The sequence below is a fragment of the Populus trichocarpa genome, chromosome 5, assembly GCF_000002775.5.
Source record: "Populus trichocarpa isolate Nisqually-1 chromosome 5, P.trichocarpa_v4.1, whole genome shotgun sequence".
In the NCBI taxonomy this organism is placed as follows: Eukaryota; Viridiplantae; Streptophyta; class Magnoliopsida; order Malpighiales; family Salicaceae; genus Populus; species Populus trichocarpa.
Genome location: NC_037289.2, coordinates 6,351,566 through 6,372,745, shown reverse-complemented (window position 1 = coordinate 6,372,745; position 21,180 = coordinate 6,351,566). Strand labels below are relative to the sequence as shown.

General features: G+C 31.9%; 2 protein-coding genes and 1 non-coding gene across 4 annotated transcripts; 1 reads left to right on the top strand and 2 right to left on the bottom strand.

Annotated features, from left to right (window-relative positions):
* Nucleotides 1–177: 177 nt before the first annotated feature.
* Nucleotides 178–250, bottom strand: TRNAE-CUC (transfer RNA glutamic acid (anticodon CUC)). The gene has a single exon. It is a non-coding gene; the product is annotated as a tRNA-Glu (tRNA).
* A 438-nt stretch (nt 251–688) lies between these two features.
* Nucleotides 689–5,451, bottom strand: LOC7486372 (porphobilinogen deaminase, chloroplastic). 2 transcript variants are annotated; one of them, XM_024600284.2, is made up of 6 exons: nt 5,062–5,201; nt 4,799–4,929; nt 2,501–2,906; nt 1,549–1,755; nt 1,135–1,312; nt 689–1,039 (listed from the first exon to the last, which is right to left on the bottom strand). In XM_024600284.2, exons 2-6 carry the CDS (start codon nt 4,879–4,881, stop codon nt 927–929), a joined length of 987 nt encoding a protein of 328 aa, XP_024456052.1. In that variant the 5' UTR covers nt 4,882–4,929; nt 5,062–5,201; the 3' UTR covers nt 689–926. The 2 variants fall into 2 exon arrangements, with proteins under 2 accessions (XP_024456052.1, XP_024456051.2); XM_024600283.2 differs by lacking the exon at nt 4,799–4,929 and having other exon boundaries at nt 5,062–5,451.
* Nucleotides 5,452–16,863: 11,412 nt separating this feature from the next.
* On the top strand, nt 16,864–20,913 carry LOC7486370 (succinate--CoA ligase [ADP-forming] subunit alpha-2, mitochondrial). The gene is made up of 7 exons (XM_002307126.4): nt 16,864–17,263; nt 17,754–17,963; nt 18,508–18,678; nt 19,054–19,177; nt 19,431–19,492; nt 20,002–20,083; nt 20,494–20,913. The coding sequence occupies exons 1-7, from the start codon at nt 17,057–17,059 to the stop codon at nt 20,631–20,633; spliced, it is 996 nt and encodes a 331-aa protein (XP_002307162.3). The 5' UTR covers nt 16,864–17,056; the 3' UTR covers nt 20,634–20,913.
* Nucleotides 20,914–21,180: the final 267 nt, after the last annotated feature.

The following is a 21,180-nucleotide window of genomic DNA, read 5'->3' as shown; positions in this document are numbered from 1 at the left end:
ATCTGATTATAAAATAAAAATAATATTATTGTAGTAATAAATCATACATATTCAATTTTCATAAAATGGCAGTAAATTTGACTCTCTTTGTTTTCGTTTCGCTATAAATAAAATAGAAAGTAACGAAAATAAATAAATAAGCGAGAGAGAGAGAGGATGGGAGAGCCAAAATAATTGTTCCGTTGCCGGGACTTGAACCCGGGTCTCTCGGGTGAGAGCCGAGTATCCTAACCAACTAGACTACAACGGATGCTATGACAAGGGCCACCAATAACTCATTATATAACAATAAGCACAACATTCAGTCTATACTTGTATTAAATTGAATACAATGTATTATATGATATTGTGGTCATTTGCATACCTTTATCTGGTTAAGGAATTTTTATAATTACAATGTAAGAAAAAATCACAATTGTAATGATTCATTACATTACATAATATATATACACACACTTTGGCTACCAAGCAGTGGGAAATGGAGAATCAATGAATTCAAGAAGGATTCCATACTTGAATATTTAAACTTTAGATGACCTTTTATGCTTATCTGGGCTCACCTCCTCCCTTATTCTCCTATATATGGGTCGGTGAACTGCGAGACGGTTTTCAGAAGCACAGCACTTGTGCACGCTGGAGATCAAGTGGGAGAAAACGAAAGAAAAGCATAGTATGGTTGGAAGTGATAAGAGCACCAAAAATTTCGAATTCTATTAATTCTGAAGATACAGCAGCGTCACCTTCTGGCGTCAGCGGTAGAACAGACTCATCTACTTTACAGTACTCAAACAACCAAACCTTAATGTTACAACAAGCAATAACTTAAAAGAATGGATGAACATTAAAAAGGTTTAGTGCTTGCCCTAAAACTGGAACGTAAATCCTTGGTTTTGCTTTTGTTCTTGGTTAAACTATTACTGAGTTCCTCATCGGTCAAAGAATCCAGGACCTGCCTGTGAAAGAAGTTCCTTTCCAGCATCCTTTCCCATTGCAATCATATCATCGAAAGCATACGGACCCTTTCTAGAAGTCTTGAGTACTGAAATACAGAGAGAAGGAGAAAAGGCTTGATTATCATAAAGGACAGAAGCTACATGAAACTGGGCATACTCATTGTTCATTGTAATATCATACCGCGAGTTCCATCAGGAGAAGCAACCAACCCTTTAAATATGCAATCACCATTTTCATCTCTTCTAGCATATCCAGCAATAGGAGTGCGGCAGGACCCATCTAAGGTCTCAAGAAAGGCCCTCTCACATGCAACTGCTAGTCTTGTTTCCTCGTGGTTCAACGAAGCCAAATAATTAGCCTGCACACAGTAAACAGAAGAACAGGATAAGTGTTAAGAAGCCTAGTGATTAGCCTTCAAAACCCACAACTGAATGGCCATCCACCAACCATTTCAAGGGCTGACAATACATACAATAAAGTCTCCAGGTTCTGTTATTAATATATATCCTACAGCAGTTGAATTGGATATGCAGATTTTGGATCAACTACTCCATGTATTCAAAGCTTAGATGAGGTACGCAGAGCATAACACACCATTTTGTCATCACTGTCTCGACAGGCAATTCCAATTGCACCTTGGGCAACTGCGGGAAGCATGTCATCGATTGGAAGAATGGAAGTTACATTTTCCGTCATATTTAGGCGTTTAAGTCCAGCTAATGCCAATAGTGTTGCCTTTACAACTCCTTCATTAAGTTTTCTCAGCCTTGTCTGAACATTGCCCCTAAAATTTTCTTCCACCTACAAAACAAAATCATCCAAAAACATAAATTAAAAGCAACAAAAGATGTCAATGATCAAGAAATGCTAGAGAACCCTGAAAGTAAGCTCAATAAAGGTAACTCAACAAGCTTAAGAGAGCTAAAAATCTTAAATGATGACAACAACTGCCTCAGAATGTTTGCTTTTCTAAAACACAAAACCATCAAAGATTGACCTTTCTTTCATGAAACAACTTAGCATTTCCACAAAAGACAAAATATTTCATTTAAAATAAATTTTCATAAATCCCAATGTACTTCTCTCTCTTGAATTCAAACACAGAAAGAAGATTTACTGTCAATAGCAGTGGTTGTTTTACTTCAAACGGACCCTCAAATAGCATTTTCTCTTTCCTTGCACAAAATTATTTCTATACAAAGATTAATGCTTGTTTTCATAATCAGTCTCCAATGCAGTTGGAACTCGCTGCTTAGACTCATAGTCACCATCAGACCTCAAATTAAAATATCTTGATTGGGTGTGAATGATACAACTTAAGTTCTACCTTGTGCAATTCACACATCATGGGTCTACCTCTTCAATGGAATGGTTTTAAAAGCAAGATTGCACTTTAAGTGACGCCTATAAATGTCAGCCATACTAAATTAACAGGAACACTAACTTTTAGAAGAGTACTTTTTAACTTTCATGCAAGAGCGTCAGGACAATTTAATATCATTTTCCTGGGAGAACTAATTCAAAACCCGTGGTTCAATAAACTTACACTGAGCGATGGAAATCTATGGAGTATTTGTGACTTTCTTCTGAGGGAAGCAGTACCAACGATGCTACCAGCAGGAAGATCTGCTAGCGAAGTTGCACTCATTGAAATAAATGCATCTCTAACATCCTCACGAGGAAGGTTACAGGGGAGGATGGTCATCTCTGGTAAATATGTAGGAACATCTTTCATTGAGTGGACAGCAATGTCAATGTCACCATTTATCAGTGCCTCATCTATTTCTTTTGTGAACAGTCCCTTTCCACCTATGTCTGCAAGTGGTTGACTTAGTATCTTATCTCCCGTTGTCTTTATTATCACAATTTGGATAGCTCCATCTTCAGCTAGCTCCGCATGTGAAGCCATGAGTTTGTCCCGTGTCTCATGAGCTTGAGCAAGTGCAAGTGGGCTGTCAAACATGTGAAAAGAAAATCAACAAGCAAAACAACATAAGAAAATATCTGGCATGGGATCATTGAAAAAACAATTTTTTTATGGAGGTTTTTAAGAAAAATTATTTTTCCATATTTTTTTTCTATTTAGATTAGGAAATTAAATAATATGCTTAATAATTTTATTTTTCTTAGTTTATTTAGGACTTTTATTTTTTTTCTATTTTCTAGTTTGTTTAGATGGGTTTTTAGTTTATTTAAGGAGTTATAAACCTCTTAGAGAGACATACTACTTGAAAAAAAATATTAATAATAAAATTGCGAATTAGAATTTCTACATGATCCTTTCTTTTAAAAATTTTGTATTCTTGGACTTATTGTCTTTCTTATTGGTTTCACTCACGATTACGAGTGATTAGTTGTTATGTGTTGTTGAATAAGTATGGCTAGAAGAGATGGCACAAAGTAGAATGTGTTCATATAAGAGGGGAAGATGGGACTCTCCCTCAAGAAAGAGGCATTCATAACCTGATATTCAGAACCTAATGATATAAGACATGCAAAGATAAATTACAAGATTGAAATGAGACATTGAGGAAATGGTGAAAGAAAACATGCAGAGTTAAATTGCAGAATCAACTCGTTAGTTGGTAGAAGTGAGCAGCCTAAGGGATCATTAGGAGAGTGATCATGAATTCATGACCAATTTTGAGAACCTATTTCAAAAGCATAAGTAGAGGAGGCAACTTCTTGATTACGATAAGTATTATGGAGATTTTGGTGATCTCATGATGAGGTAGATATGGATTAATATTATACACCAATTTATGATGTTTAGCTTGATGATGATTATGTTGACAATGATTTCATATACAATGACAGTAATAGTAATGATGATATCATTAATGATGTTCTTATTGATAATTTAGAGTTTGAGTGCAAAGAAAACATGGAAAAAGCTCAACAATAAAATTATTAAATTAAATTATATTGATCATTTTGATTACAAGTTTAAGATTATCATAAAAGTAGATTTGTTCAAGAGTTATATGGATATAACACATATTGATCAAAAAAAGTTTAAGGTTTGCAATTGATTACTCTATAAGCAAATGAAAGTGAAATAAACTGTGAATTATTGTATTTTATATAAATTTTAAGATGAAGTGATTGAAATTGTTGTATAAAACTATTATACACCCGAAGTGAAGAAAAAAAAAGGTTGAAGAGCCTTGATTGAACATCCAAAGAGACGAGAGAAATTTAAACTCGAAGACAAGTGTTTTTCAACCCAGGGAAACTGATGCAGGAGGCTTTTAAGGACAATTATTTTTCTTTTTTTTTTGTTATTTTTTTTCTATTTAGTTTAGAAAATTAAATAATATGTTTAATAATTTTATTTTTCTTGTTTAGGAATTTTATTATTTTTCTTTTTTTTTTCAGGTTTCCTATTTTGTTTAGCTTGGTTTTTTAATTTATTTAAAGAGTTGCAAACCTCTTAACACGACAGAATACTATGATTAGGGTTTTTGTGTGATCATTTCTGTTGAAGATTTTGTGTTCTTGTCTTTCTCGTATGTTTTCAATATGCGTCCATTTCCCATTCGATGAGCATATCAAGCTCCAGCATCTACCTATATCTAAACACAAAATGACATCAAGTGTATCATTTTATGACAAAATTGATTGAATTTAAGTAGAAGCTTTCGGATTACTGAAACCAGAACATACAAAGATTCACGAACAAAAACAGCACCAGAAACTAATGAAATGAATAAAATTGAGACAAATCAAAACCACTTTTCGCAAACAGATGCTAATCTAGAAGAAAAAAATTTAAGTCAAAGTCAACACAAACCGCAGCAGTTATTGAATTGATCAACTAAGGTCAGAGCTAAATATCTTTTACCGACTTAAAAAACTCAAAACCACAATAGCCAATTCAAACAGAACTTCCACTTCAAGGATCATTGCTTGCAATTTGCAGAGCATCCCAACAATCTGTTGAAGCAAATAGACCAGCAAAGAGCAACCTTAAATCTACCAAAAATAGAGAACCCAATTTCAATCAAACACTAAAAAAATCCAACAATTAATAAGAAATAATACCAACATTATCAAACAAAACCCACAATTCAAAATTGACAAAAAAAAAAAAAAAACTTTCAGTACCTTCCTCTGGTGCCAATTCTAATGAGAGCAAGTTTAGCTTCCTGGGCTTGCTGTTCAACAGCAACAGAAGCCTTCACAAACCTCAAAGTCTGTTTCTTTCTAAAAAAAGCTTGAGTCTTTAGAGAAAACCCAGTGAAGGAAACAGACCCGCTAGTGCAAAAAATGGCTGGCCTTGATGGACGGGACATTAGAGCTTGACTTGTACAAAGAGAAGATGGAGTCCCCATTGAAGAGAGGGAGAGAGAGTTATGATTTAGCTTTGAAGGGAGGGATGATTTTGTAGTCTGATTGAACTGTGATGTGTTGGGGTTGGGTAGAGGTAGATGAGTCCCCTGCTCGCCTGCCTGCTGACGGATCTGGCCTGGAATTGGATAGGATATTGGGGTTACATGCTTTTATCCGGTTCTTTACGATGTGGGGTTCCACCGTGCATAATGGCCCCATTTTGCCATACCAAAAATTAGTTGGTGATTTTTTTTTTAGTAAAAAAATGTTATAACTCTCTTTTTTTTTTTTTTTTTTTAGTTTAACGTGGGTGTCCGGACCAGCTTGCGTGCACTTCGAATAATCCCACGGGTCCTGAAGTTTACGACCATGTAAGCCTCCAGTGGCCATCATATGAGCAACCATAGGGCTCGAACCTGAGACCATAGAGGGAGCAAACCTCTTAATCCCAAGTTCTTATCACTGAACCACCACCTAGATGGTTTCAAAATTCTTTTTAGAACATGTTCTAAACCTCTAATTCTATCCTTTAAAAATCAAGGTGATAATATATAAAAATTATATTTATTACCATACTCTAATATCTAAAGATAAATTTAATAAAGTAAATTTAGTATATGATATGAATGGTTATCATAATTTATAAGTTTAGTGAGAGGCTTAATAATTGCATATTAAGTAGAGTATACGTTAGTCAATGATTAAGTAATCTAAAATCTCAAACTTCCAAAAGATTGATGATCAATGATCTTCTGATTAAAAAATGTATAAATAAAATCTCAATTTTCTGTTTTAGATCATATTAGATAAAATAAATAAATAAAAAATCAAAAGAAAGTAAACTGGAATGTAATAAAATAACTTGTAAATAAAGTAGTAGATAGAAAATAAAAAAGATAAATTGCGTAAAAGATGCAAAGAAATTATATAGGTAGAGTTAACCATTTTTTCTAAATGATCTATTTATATTATCATAATGTTAGAGTTTCATATAAATACCTAAATTTAATTTTATACATTTTATTTATAATGGGTACAAAGATTAAGTGATAAATTCTAATAAAAACTGAATTTTAATTTTTCATGCTTCTTCTTTCTAATAATTACATAAATCTTAACATATTCTATGAATATCATTTTATTTTGAGTTTCTAAATGAGACTTAATCTTCTGATCACTTGTGTGAACTCTTATTACTATGGTTGTTCTCTTTTCTTTAATTGATTAGGGCTCTTGGTTGATTTCACTATCATTGATTTTAGCTTCTTTTTTTTTTGTTTAATAATGAACTTATTTTGTGGATATGTGGATTTTCTATATAAATAAAAGCACAATTTCAAATGAGCATTAACTACTTGGGTTTATTTTGGTATTTGTTTAAAAAATAGGGCAAATTATTATCTAAACAATTGTTGTAAAAGTAATTTTTTCAAAAAATATAGAAGTTAGTTTTTAAAAATATTTGAGGTATTGAAAGATAATTTTTTAATGAAAAGAGAAAGAAAATGATTGAATAATTAGAAGGATTGATGAGAAGAAAATGACTTTATATTTTTGAATAAAAAGAGAAGATAAAATAAAATAAAAATTAATGTTCTTTTAAGGTTAAATTTTAACATGGAGGGGAAATTTCATACTCTGAAAACCAATCCCCCTTGGTAATTCATGCATTCCACAACTTGATAAACAAAAAAAGACATAATTTTCATAAGGATAAATTTTAATCCCATTAATCCCCTCTATAACCCTTATAATCCTCTACCAAATATAATCTCATTTATTAGATTAAGATTAAATTGGTAGTTTATGCTACATCGTGGGCCAGTTTAAATTTTTTTCTAATATAAAAAAAATACTCAAGTGATGCTAGCATTTTTAAAGTAGTAAAAACAATTTGAGGCTTGGATTATTAGCTTGACTAGGGGTAATAAACTCAGTTTAATTTCATAATATGATATAAAAATAAGAATAAATAAACTAAATTAAAAAAAATGGTAATGAATAATTGCAAAAAATAAATGATTGTTAATATCATAAAAAAAAAAAAGACATCCCCTAATATTCTTAAGAGGTCTTCATAGAAATAAAAAAAAATTAAATGAGAACATGATAATACCATAGAAAGTAAAATAAAAAAAATCTAAAGCTCAATTCCTAACAAATCAAATATTGAAGGTTGAAATTATTAAAAAAATAAATTTTTAAAAAGTACAAAAACAATTGACCCAAGTCAGACTCTGAAATCCGCAACATAGCTGTGAGACCAGGATCACTCTGTAAAAATCCAAATTAAATAAAGTTATAAAGTTCAATTCTCAAACCAACCTAATGATGATAGGAGAAACTGGAAAAAAATTATTTTTTTTAAAAAAAAGAAAGTAACGAAAAAAAAAGAATTGAGTTACCCTAGGTTAACCTGCCTTGCTCAAGACCAAGGATATGAGATTGAGATAACCTCATAGAAAAAAAAAAGTAAAGAAGATCATGAAATCCAATATCTAACCAATCCAATGCTGAAGATTGAAATTGAAAAAAAAAATTAAAAGACCAAAGTCATCCTAAGCTAATCTTCCAAACCCATGATTTGGGTCATGGGGTCAGGATTACCTCATAAAAAACAAACTCAAAAAATCACAAAGTCAACTCCCTAATTGTCTAAATAAATGTTGAGGGATGAAATTGAAAAAAAAACAATTAAAAAAAGATCTAAAAAAATAACAATAAAAAAAATGATAAACAAAATTGAAAAACAAAATGAAATCAAATGCTAAGAGATGAAATTGAAAAAAAAAATTAAGAAAAATATTCAAAACAAAACAAATAGCAATAAAAAGAATGAGGACCAAATTTTATATAAAAACATAATGAATTCAAATGTTAAGGGATAAAATTGAAAAACAAAAATCAATTAAAAATAGATTTTAAAGCAAAAATAACAATTAAAATAATAATGATCAAATTTGAAAGAAAAACATAATGAAGGACACTTTTCAAATTTGATAGAATAATGTGAATCTCGAGGAGAAGAGAGAGAAAAGAGAGAGAAGAAGGCAAAAAAAAAAAATAAACGGTCACACGTTTTCAATTATATACATGCAATCTTATCAAGAAGCTCTCGTCGAGTGGAATCCAACGCCATGATGAAAGGTCGTGTTCCGCAATTATAATCCATTAACATGACACAAGAGTGCAACAAACATCTTTCACACCCACCAAACAAGCGAGCGACATTACGACAACCTCATATCTAAGCAATCAAAACAAAACACCAATTCAATTCCCAATTAAAATCAATTTGAAAGGCTTAAATTAGAAAGAAAGAAGTTGAGTAACCTACAAAAAAAAAAAAAAAAAAACTTCCTTTGACAGTGTAAATCAATATTTGATGTTAGTAAACAAAAGGGACTCCATATTTTTTCAAACTTTGAAATTGGTCCCCTAAAGCTCTAATTCATTTAAATCAACAAAATTGAATCTTGTTTTGCTAAACCGAGTATCAGTGACAAAATGTTTTCCTGACATTGCAAAGCCCCCGTATGTGACTATAAAAACAAATCACAATGACCAATCCCATTGAAAAGCAACTTTAAAGGACCAAATTAGAAGATAAATAAATTGAGGGATCAAAGTGTAAAAAATTACAGGGACTAAAAAAAAGAGAATCATTATACAAGTCCATAGTTATTCTCCTCACAATCACAGTAAAACACAAATGGGTGTTAGTGTTTTTGTTTTTTTTTTTTTTAATTGCTGAGGGGTTGATGAAGAGAAGATGCCTATCATGACTGAGAAGAGTCCATCTGCATAGCCAAGGAGACTGCCCAAAACAAACCAAGTATGAGGTTGCAAATTGGAAACGCTCACGATACATATTGTGGGCAAGTCGTCCTTGGCTACAAACAAGACTCTTATCTTCATGTAAGGCCATCATCTCACTGATGTAACTTGTAAGGGCATGTCTGGAGGAAGAAGAAAGTGAAGGCGTAGCATGAAAGGAAAGAGCCTGTCAAGTTAGCCAAGCTGATGACTGCCTGGGAACCCCAATGAGGGATCAAACTTGTATGTTTATCTCGGCTTGACACCTCATTTTGGAAGCAGGCAATTCATCCATGGCTACTAAACAAGACCCTTAAGTTCATGCTATGTTTGACCTCTCTTCTCAAATATTCATGCTCTATTTTGAATTCGGGTTTCTCATGCTGTCCTTATATACTTGAGCAGAGAATAAAGACTAGACGCAAATGGTAACATTACTTGCTTCTCTTCAATCCATTTGCTTCATCCATCATTTTTCTCCTTTATCTGCCCCATAATGGAATATATTCACTTACCCTAACCTATCTCGAAATGCTATTTTGTTCTCAGTTTACAAGCAACACTCTAGCAAGATGACTCTGACACCTAAAAAGTAATTAAGGTCAAAGCATCTGTCACCTATTAGCCAAAATCCAGAATCAAACTTCAGAGCATCCCCAATTACATTAATGGAGAAATTGTACTTCAATTATCCCAAAAGTAAAATGTAGTGGTTGAAATAAACTTGTTGAAGTTCTAAACGTGCAAGACTACCTATTACTCGCTGCTAAATGTGTCATCAATTCCCTATTTTCATTTTAGTTTTTGCAGGCTGTGGGTTTGGCTTTTCCCTGAATTCATCATCCCATTTTGTCGATGATCACTCTAGGAACCCTTTGACAACACCTTTGCTTGTGTGTTGATTTAAGATCTCAGATCATAACCAGTTTCTATGCTGTATAATCTGGCCGGTTGCTTTGAAAGACTTCTAAGTGCTAGAGTGCTACTTTGGCCTTCACTGTATTTTGATGGGAATAAAGCTTCTTCAGGCATGTCCTTCTAAGCTTACGCCTGCTTCCTTCTCTCGCGATCTCCTAGTGATGGTACTTCAATGTCTTGCCTAATTTTAGTTTGTAAGATAATTTATCCTGGACAATACCTTTACTGATCACTTTCTTATTTCCCTGCAATACCTTCTGCCCTTTTTAGACATTAACCACTGAATTAATAAAGCTTTAAGCAGAAAGAATTTTGGGATTTCTAACATGTCAAGATCACAACAATATAATAATTTATTCAATGCTGTCTAATAACCACTGCAAATTTCGACTAACCAGTAACGAATAGCCTTCAAATAAAATAGAGAAAGAAACATTGCTTCAAAAAAGAATAACTGGAGTGCCTTTCAAGGTTTCTGTCACCATGTTTTTCAAATGATGATGTTTGTATTTGTGAAATGTGGAAGTTTATCACAAGCTAGCTGATGTCAAGAGCTTATGACACTGGGAAGAAAAGAAGGCGTGACATGATGAACAAGGAACTTCCATAATAGCCCATCAAACTTGCTGTCCAACTAAACTTTTAAAGAATTTTTTAAATTGTTTTTAGTTTTAAATTATTATTTTTTTGTATTTTTTAATCATTTTAATGTATTGATTTCAAAAAATTAATTTAAAAAATAAAAAATATATATTATTTTAATACATTTTCAAGTAAAAAAACATTTTAAAAAACAATTTTTACCACTTTTAAACAAATACTAAATAGGATCCAGTGTTTTCTTTGTAGTTCAATTGCACTTTAAAAAAAACAAATAACAACAAAAAAAAATTGCTAAGAGATTATAAACAAGAATTTAAATATACAAAATGTTTGGAACCCTCCTAATTAAATTCCACTAAGAGATTTTAATAAAATATTGGATTATTTTTAATGTTAAGAATTGGATTTTTAAAGAAATTCAATCTCTAAAAATAAACGAGGGGCCAACCCTTTTGATTTACTACATTAAATAGAAGAAATTAATTTTAAAACTAGCTTTTCTTAAATACTCATCTACTGCTCTTGTTTTTTAGAGACATTTGAAGGGATAAGAGTGTTCAAAAAAATCAGTTCATCTCTAATGTTTGCATTATCTGATCTGACATGTCAAAGTTGAAAAATATAGATATTACAAATAATAATAGGTCAAAAAATCTAATAAATAAGTATCACAGGTCGAGTACAGGTTGAGAGTTTTGAAAAACACTCAACTCGACCCAACTCGTATAACTCAATATAAGTAACCCGAGTCTTTGGTATAGGTAATTATATTTTTCCTTCTCACTTTATTTTTTTTCCTTTCTTGCCTTCACACTCACATCCACCTTTCATTATCTTAATCTCTTTCCTTTCTCTCTATTCCCCGCTTTCAAAAAAATTATAGTTTTTTTTTTTTTTAATATGATATGATAAAGTGAAAATGCATTTTACAATTCTAGTCATTTCTTGTAAAATCACTAATAGAATTTTTGTTCTTAATTTCATTAATAATTTAACATGTTATTAATGCTGATAGAATTACTAACATAATAATTTTATTATTATTTTATCACTGTTTGAGTTTACTTAATATTTTTTGTCGATGTTTTGATTGTTTTTTTTTAATTTTCTAGTAGTACATTTGAATGTTAATGTTATAAAATCCTAATCAACAGATATAAATTCCAAAATTATTTCTGCGTGTACAGCTTTATATATTAATTCAGTGGTTACTGCTTAAAATGCAGAGAATTGCCTAGAAATAAGAAAGTGATGAGCAAAGGACTTGTCCTGGAGAGATTTTTGAACAAATTAGAATTAGATAAGCAAGAACAACCATTACTGAGATCTCCTCATTTAGAACAGAAATGTTGTTATCTTTTCCTTTTCTTAATCACTTAAATATTTGTAACTCTATCCAAGATAACTCGATTCGAATAATTCTCAAATCCTGATCTTCATGTAGGAGAAATCTACTCAACTATTTTTGGTTCGCATTTATTTTATGGACATCCCCTTTAAGAAATTCTACTTCTATAATTCGATACTTGCTGCTGCAATGCATGCATGTATAGAGAGCATCATCATTATCAGCAACACGCTCAATCGGGATTCGAAAACCTCACAAAGTCAACCAATGTATATCGTAGAATACCTATCCTATCCTCTCTTGTGCGTGGCAAACGCGTTGACTTTAATCTACTTTAAAGGTGAGAACATCTCAAGTTGGTGGAATATTGACCCTCTTATGAAGCGGAGTGTGGGGAAAGGTTTAGGGTGGTAGAACCCTTCATCCATCTTATAGCAAAGGTGTCACGTCACAATCATCTCTTGCTGTAAGATCTTATGCTTCCTATTTTGCTTTCAATTAAATTAAGGTCAAAACAGTAGTATTTTAAGATAATAGCAGAGCATCAGTGAATATGTTCCATTATGGGCAAGAGGCTTATAATTGAGAAACAACAACTGGATTGAAAAGAATCGAATACTACCATGTAATGTCACAGCTAAGTCTAGTGATCTTTATTCTATCGTTAACTATAAATGGACACCATGAGAACCTAGACTCATTACCCCATTTGAGCATGAATTTGAGAAGAGAGGTCTAACATGAAGATGAAGATCAGTCTTGTTTGGTAGCCAAGGACGATTTTGCCTGTTCCCACAATGAGGTGCCTAACTTTAGATGAATATACAAGTTAGTTCCCTCGTCGAGGCTCCCAGGCAATCATCAGCTTGACTAACATGACAGGCAGCTCTTCATGCTAGACCTTTGTTTTCTTCCTAAAGACGTTGTTCCTTGCATGCTTTCCAATGTTCTACAAAACTGCTGTAGCACACAGGATAAGGCTTGGCCCTGGTTTGATCGAGTATAAATTCGAGACAATAGCCTTACATGAAGATAAGAGCTTGTTTGGTAGCCAAGGACGACTTGCCCACCACCATCTCAGTTGGGTCCAATATATTACTGGGCACCTTCCATTTGGTTTTGGGCAAGCACCTTGGCTAGCTGACAAACTCTTATCAATCATGCTAGGCTCTTTTTCTCTTCTCCAATCTCAATTTGTTGTCGACTTTTAACTCATTTTTCATCTTCGAGGCCAGTTTCTGCTTGAAATGTAGTTCTGTTTTTTTCTCAGTTATTGATTAACGTATTGACTGTCATTATTTTGTTCTTGAATCTTTGTAAGGTTATGATGATCCAAGCTTTCACTTGTCTTCTCTCTTTTTCGGTCCGAGAAATATGTCTGGCCCTTAAATTCAATGAATTTTGTTAAACGTGATCATAGGTTTGACTTTGACATTGACATTGTTTGTCCTGTCAATGAAAGATGTTCCTAATCCCCCACCCCTCCCCTTTTTCTGAAGTTTAAAGTTGTATTTGATTTTAGATTTAACTTTTTTTTTTTTTAGTTGTATTTGATTTTAGATTTAACTTTGGTGATGAAGGAAGTGGCAAAACAGTGTTGAGGGGAAAGTTTTTTGGGATTTGTGGATTTCCTCTTTTTTATTCTTAAAAACATTACTTGTCTTGCTCCTCTCCCCACAAACATATATTATATTTGATTTGAATAATGATATAAAATTTATTCAGTACATATTTATATATAATTTATACATTACACTATCTTTTTAACTGCTATTTTTTTATACTTTTAACACTTCATTTCTTTTAAGATTTAACCTCCAAATTTTAATCCTGAATCAAATTTTAAAAAAATGTGAGGATGTTAGAGATGCATGAAATTCCTTGAGTGCAGCTTCTTCCCTTGCAAATCTTCTTACCGATGCCATCACTTGCACTACCTTCTTAAGAAGAATGTTCAAACTCAAAAATGTTCTTGTCGTGGTGAACTTTTTGTCAGGTCAATCTTGATAACTTACAATCTAGTTTCTAACTTTGTTTAAATTTTAAATTAAACATTTTGATAGGCAACGGTAGACCTAGCAGGTTAAAGCAAGTCAGATAACCAACAAAAGATTGTCTGGCTTTATATATAAAAACTCAATATATTTTTTTATTTAAATAACATGTACATCTAAAATAAGACGGTGTTATTAGAATATTAGAAAGCAAACATACTAGTTACACAAGTAAAAAACAATAAAATCTTAAAGATAAAAAATTCATAATTAACAATAACAAAAATTTCATTACTTTAAAGTGTTTCAATAAGTAAATATTTTTATTTATTTTAATTTAAATATAGATATTTTTTATTACTGGTATATATTCTAGAGCTTTGAATTAATAAAGGGATAATATGCAGCAAATGTTTTGTGTCATTTAACAAATTAATTGTAGTGGAATGTTATGGATAGAAGAAACGGTAATTACTTTTTTCATTCCATTGCCTCATGTCAAATTCTATTGTGCTTTATCAAAATACTTATTACTTGTAGGTGGGATGATCTTGGCCTAAGTGGTTCAATGATTTGGCTTACTGAAAATAAAAGATTTTATTTGTAGTTCTTAGATTGGTTTGGTAAAATTTCTTGGAATAATATGAGATGATCTAAAAGAAAATTTTATTTATTTTTCAAATAACAAAGGAAATGAACAGAAATTTTATATAACATTTTCATTTTACTGTAACAATAGATACAGATTATTATAGATTGCTATAGTAAAATGACAATTTTTTCCTTGAGTAGAAAAAATAGAAGCCTTGGTTGTAAGGGTGATTTGATCTTTTTTAGTGGTTCATTGATCATTAAAAAATTATTCGGAGATATCTGAGTGTTTTTCAATTTTTTTGCGTATTAGAACAATAAAAATACTTCTTTTCCTTCAAGGTCAAAAACATTATTGTTGACTAAGGGTTTTTTTTTTTGTTTTTCCCTTTTTAAGATATAGTTAAAATACATCTTTACCCCTAGAAAAGACAAAAAAAAAAAGGTATGCATTTAGGGGTATTTTTGTCCTTTCACACGAGTTTATTTATAATTTCACGTTTACGAGGGATGTTTTGGTATTTTTATTTTTATTTTTTCATATTTAATTCCAAAAAGCTACTAGCACGTGTTTATTACGCGCTAGCACATGAGTGGCGTCTGCACTCTTTGGACGGCGCATGTGACACCACCCAGTGGTCAAACATGGCCTTTCGTTGTGTCCTTGGAAGCGCCATCGCGTTCTCTTTCTCTTGGTGTAGCGCGTGACAGAGAATGATGGGTGGTTTGTCGCGGGTAGTCGTTTTCTTTTTTTCTTTCTTTTCTTTCTTTTCCAGAGAAAGTGCATATATGTCCTCTTTTCTTTTTTATTTTTCAATTTCAGTTCTTATATTTTTTATTACTTATTTTTATCATTGGCTCTTTAGAAAAAAAATTTATGTTTTCAATTTAGTCATTAAATTACAATTTGTCATATATTATTTGTTTTTCAATTTTCTCCTTATTCTTTTGATTTCTAATTTTTTCTCCTTAGTATTTTTGTTAAATTTTTATTGGTTTTCAACTTTATCCTTCAATCAAAGTTTATATTGTTTTATTTTTTTTTCAATTTAGCCCTCATTCTTTTGATTTTTTTCCTTTTGTTAAAGTTTTTTTCTTTTCAATTTAACCCTTAGATTTTTTTATGCCATTTAATTTATTTTTTATTTTGATTTTCACTCTCATTCTTTTCATTATAATTTTTTATGTGATTGAGTTTTTTCCGGTTTCATCCTTCGGCATCTAATTTTTTCGTAATTAGTTTTTTTTATTTTTTCATTTGTTGTGATTCTGATTTAATGACACAGGTCAGGAGTTTTAAAAGTTAATACGATTTGGGATCCTTTTCTCCTCATTTTCATTTATGATTTTATCATTCTATATTATTTTTTTATAAAAAAAATTTGATTTTGTGGTTATCTTGAATTTATTTTCTATCAATTTATATGAGTCTCATAATTCAGGCCACAAGTTTTGCATGCTTTTTTTGGATATAGGTTTTTTTTAAAATTGTTTTGTTTTATATTTAATTTTTTAATATTTTTCTAATTTTATAAGCTTTATTTTATTTAAAATAATTATTTTTAAATAATATTTCTAATATATCTGGCCATGCATAATATTTTTTTGTTTTATTCACTCAGTTTCATATGTGTTTCTATTTTTATTATTTTTTATTGACTTTAATAAACAAATTCAATAGACACAAATGGATAAATATCTTATTTTACGGAATCAAATATTATTTATCTCTTAATTTTTCTACTTTCCCTTTTATTTATTGTTAAATATTTTTTTCATTTATTTATATAAATAATTATAAATTTAATTGATTAGATATCTAAATGACCTTTTTAATTTACACTTTAAACTTTTTAATGTAAAAAAATATATCGAAATAGCTTGTATACTTAAATTTCTTTTAAATAAAAAAAAATTATAATTTGCAAATGGAAAACGAGTCAAATAATTAATTAAAAAAGATTTATGGTATTAAAGACGATAAAATAACAAACAAAGTTGCGATGTAAGAGAAAAGTAAAGAAAAAGAAAATCAAATTTAGCACTTAAACTGTGTCAATTCGGCAAATAAGTCCCTATGAATACTTTGTTTTACCAAATTTACTCTATATTCATCACATTTTGTCAATTCAACACAGTTAGATTGAATTATAAATAAACCGTGATGCATTTACATTTTACCGTATGGCAAGAGATCCTGTTGTTTACAAATCAATCCAAACTGGGTTGAATTGATAAAATATGACAAAAATAGGGTAAATTTGCTGCATATTATTTTATATAGGGCTTTCTTGCCGCATTAAGGCTGAGTTGGGGGATTTTCAAACAAGAAAATCAAAGTCCAGATTGCAAGTAGGGTTCAAGAGCTCCATGTCTTGACCCGAAACAAGAACTTCTAAAAGCCCTACAACGACCTTCACTGTTTTAGGCAGATCTTTGGCTGCGTCTTCTTAGCAGAGAGAGAGAGATCAAAGAGAGAAAGAAACTCAAGAAAAGAAAAATGTCAAGACAAGCAAAAAGACTTGTATCATCTTTGTCTTCAAAGATTTCATCTTTCTCCTATTCACAGTCTCGCTCTTTCACGGCGGCTCCTCCTCCACCACCAGCAGTGTTCGTTGACAAAAATACAAGGGTTATTTGTCAAGGAATCACCGGAAAGAATGGAACTTTTCACACCGAGCAAGCTATTGAGTATGGAACTAAAATGGTATATAATTTTCTTTTCTTTTTTTTAATTGTGTTTGATGTGTTCTTTGATTGAATTGTGTTGGTGGGGTATTGTTATTTTGTTACTTTGACACTGGGTTTTTTCTGTTTCGGTCGCCAGTGGAACAATTGGCATAGTTGGTTGTATGGATGCATATTTGTGGTATTTATGGAGATGATTTTGTTTTTCTTGTTTGTTTATGTGTTTTTGTTGTTTTAGTTACTGATTTGGTTGCGGTAGAGAGCAATGTGGTTTGTTGAATTGAAAAATGTGATTTTGTAGCTGTTAAGTTGCTTTTATTGCTTTGAATTTTGACGCAGTGAATGTAATTTCGTATATAAAACAATTAGGATAGATACTTTGCAATTTTTTTATGAAGATAATGAATCAGATTGTACAGCTGTACTGTATTGTTGCTTGCTAGTTTAAGTTTTCAATCATGTAAGTTTGTTCGATGACTGGGAGTTTGAATCTCTTACTGCATGTTTAGGTTGGTGGAGTGACACCTAAGAAGGGTGGGACAGAACACTTGGGACTTCCTGTTTTCAATTCAGTCTCAGAAGCAAAGGCTGAAACTAAGGCTAATGCGTCAGTGATTTATGTTCCTCCACCTTTTGCTGCCGCGGCAATTTTGGAGGCAGTTGAAGCTGAATTGGATCTTGTTGTGTGCATTACTGAAGGAATTCCTCAACATGACATGGTAAATAAAGTTTATTGTTCGCTGATCATTGAATATTTGTAGCTTTTAAAGCTGGGTAGATGGCTCCAACCTTCTCTTCTTCCTTTCTTTTGTGTTTTCTTGTTGAGTTACATATTGTGTCCTTGGTTGTGATTTCGCTTTTTATTTCAATTTAACTATTAAAGAAAAAAGTCTATAATGTTGCTGCATACTTTGGCATGCTGGCATGTGTAAAGCGCAATTAATCTTATTTATTTATGTTCATCTACAAAGGATAAGTGGTTTACTCAATCACATGGGAAGTTGTAATTTGCATTTGTGATTATTGAAGGCACTTCATTGTATAATACTTGAATGTTGGTGACTATGGTGCATCGTGATCTTTAACTGCCTTATTTCCTTACTCTTTCCTTATATTAGTGATTCTGTAGTAGTTTCAACCACCCTCGTGCATTTTATGTTGCACCATCAAAAGAATAATGGTTATGTGTAGTCACTGCTATAGACATAGATAGTTGTTAAGATATTAAAATGTGACCCTGAAGTTAATTTTTGTCAACTACAGGTTCGTGTGAAGGCTGCTATAAAGAAGCAAACAAAAACCAGATTAATTGGTCCTAATTGCCCTGGCATTATCAAACCTGGAGAATGCAAGATAGGAATCATGCCTGGATACATTCACAAACCAGGGCGTGTAGGAATTGTTTCTCGATCTGGCACACTGACTTATGAGGCTGTAAGTCCAAAGTTTCATGGCATGCTTTTGTCCATTTGCTACATATGTCCTGTTCATCAATGCTTACCACCTTGTAATATCTCTTGCTTAAAAAAAATTGTGTCAAGCATTGGCACACTATTAATATGTTCACAATGCTATTAGTCCACCTTTTCAATGACCATGTTTTTGTTCATTTGGTAAGTTTTTTCTATGCCCTGTTAATCAAGGTTTACTGCCTTGAAAATCTAGTTTGCTTAAAAATAAGAAAATCATGTCAAGTGTTGGCTCACCATTAATGTTTCCATAACCTTGATAGTCTGCATATGACAAAAAATACTGATTACAAATAGTCCTTTTCAACTTGTGATTGACTTTAATTTTAAAATGTGTTAGGTTTTCCAAACAACTGCGGTTGGGCTAGGGCAATCTACCTGTGTAGGTATTGGTGGTGATCCTTTTAATGGGACAAATTTTGTTGATTGTGTGGAGAAGTTTCTTGCTGACCCTCAGACAGAAGGTAAATTTCTTAACTGGAAGAGGTTACTTACAATTTTTAAATTTGGTGAAATGTTTTGTTATTTTTCAGAAACTCTTATGGTGAAAGCATGGTCTTTTATGTATGCATCAATAATTGTTCAAAGTCTATTTCATGAAGAGGGTTGTAGATAATTAGATGTATTTGGTTTGGTTTTAACAGAAGGGTATTAGAAGTTAGAAGATTGTTTCACGATAATAGTATTCAATATAATCACATATGAATTGTATTGCAGGCATCGTTCTTATTGGTGAGATAGGGGGGACTGCAGAAGAGGATGCTGCTACTCTAATCAAGGTAAGCAATTTAGATTTAGGGGATGGTTTCTAGGAAAGAAAAGAAATATTAAGGGAGAGGAATAAACAAATTTTCTAGCATAGAGTCATTTGTATAGAGGGATAAATCTGATTCTGAATTGCTTTGGCAAAAATATTCAGCATGAGGAATCACTTAAATAATCTTTTCTGTAAATTCTTATGTATGATGAGCATGCATGTGCGAGCAACCTGATAACATGTTTAGTCCAACTGTTAAAAGTTCTAGTCTATCAGATCTTTAAGATAGCCTCAATTGCTGTATTTCATGGTATATGCAGCTCCATGGAAACTTGCTTGGTTTACCTTGCAGTTTTTTTCCCACTTTGATAGGATGTTATGATATATATGTTGCTTGATGAATTAAACATTTGTTCACTTTCAACTTTATATAGGTTTTGTTTTGAATTAAAAATATTTTTTCTTCAAGGAATATTTCCATTCTTTCATTTTGGCAATTGACAATATGATTTTGTGCAACAACTGAAACAGGAAAGTGGAACTGAAAAGCCTGTTGTTGCATTTATTGCTGGAGTTACAGCTCCACCTGGACGTCGAATGGGTCATGCTGGAGGTATTTTTGTGTCTTCTAAAGTGATACTTTCTCAGTTATGCTCATTATATTTTGTGCGTTTATACACAGAACGTGATCGGTTGGGCCATTGTTTCATTAGATATCAATGAAATGTGAAAAATAAATTAAAGACTGTTATATGACCTCGCTTCTTAGATGGTTTTGGCATGTCTATATCTTGTAGTTGTTTCTTTTTTATTGGCTTTTCCTTGCGTGGTCAATGTCCACATTAGGTTTTATGCTTTCCTCACAATGATATATGCAGAGAGGCATTGTTGAGTTAGGTTTTTGAGTATTGGTACGAACTGAGATGCCAAACTTCAATTGGCTGAACAAAGTACCTGTTTCAACTAAAAACGTTCTTTGTAAATGGTGAGCATTGCTTACTTTTTTTCTTTTTTTTTGTACAGCCATTGTGTCTGGGGGAAAGGGCACTGCTCAAGACAAAATCAAAACATTAAGGGATGCTGGGGTGATAGTGGTTGAATCTCCAGCGAAGATTGGCACTGCCATGCTTGATGTGTTCAAAGAGAGAGGTCTCGTGAATTAGTTTTGTTGGGATACACATCCAGCTTAAAATACATCATCTTATTTTATACTTTTCTTTCAAACCTAAATTCAAGAAAAATATCTAACCTAAATATTTTCAATGGCCTGCTTGATGGGGCATGCTTCAGGAGAGGAAAGTTTGAAGTTGTGAATTTTTCCATGTTTATTGACAACATGCTGCTGCCAAAATTGTTTTTGTGCAGCCGATAGAAAAGACTTCGATCACAATTTGGTATTGTTATGTTATTGTCTTTGTTGCAATCTAAACCAGGTCAAGTAAAGGGGTTGAGGAATCATTAATAATTATTACTTGTAAACTAAAACGGGTGGGATAAATATTTTGCAGTCAGCATTGTTCATCCTCTCATAAAACATTGTGGATGAGATTGTATATTTTTGTAGATTTCAGTGTGGTATTTTGTGCGATTTGATCCCAATTGAAGATTAATTGTTTTTTAATGCTTAGTCAAGGGTGAAATTGAAAGAAGAGGGACTGAACTGAAATAAGCACCAAACATAGGTGGTGTGTCAAAAATTGCATGAAAAAT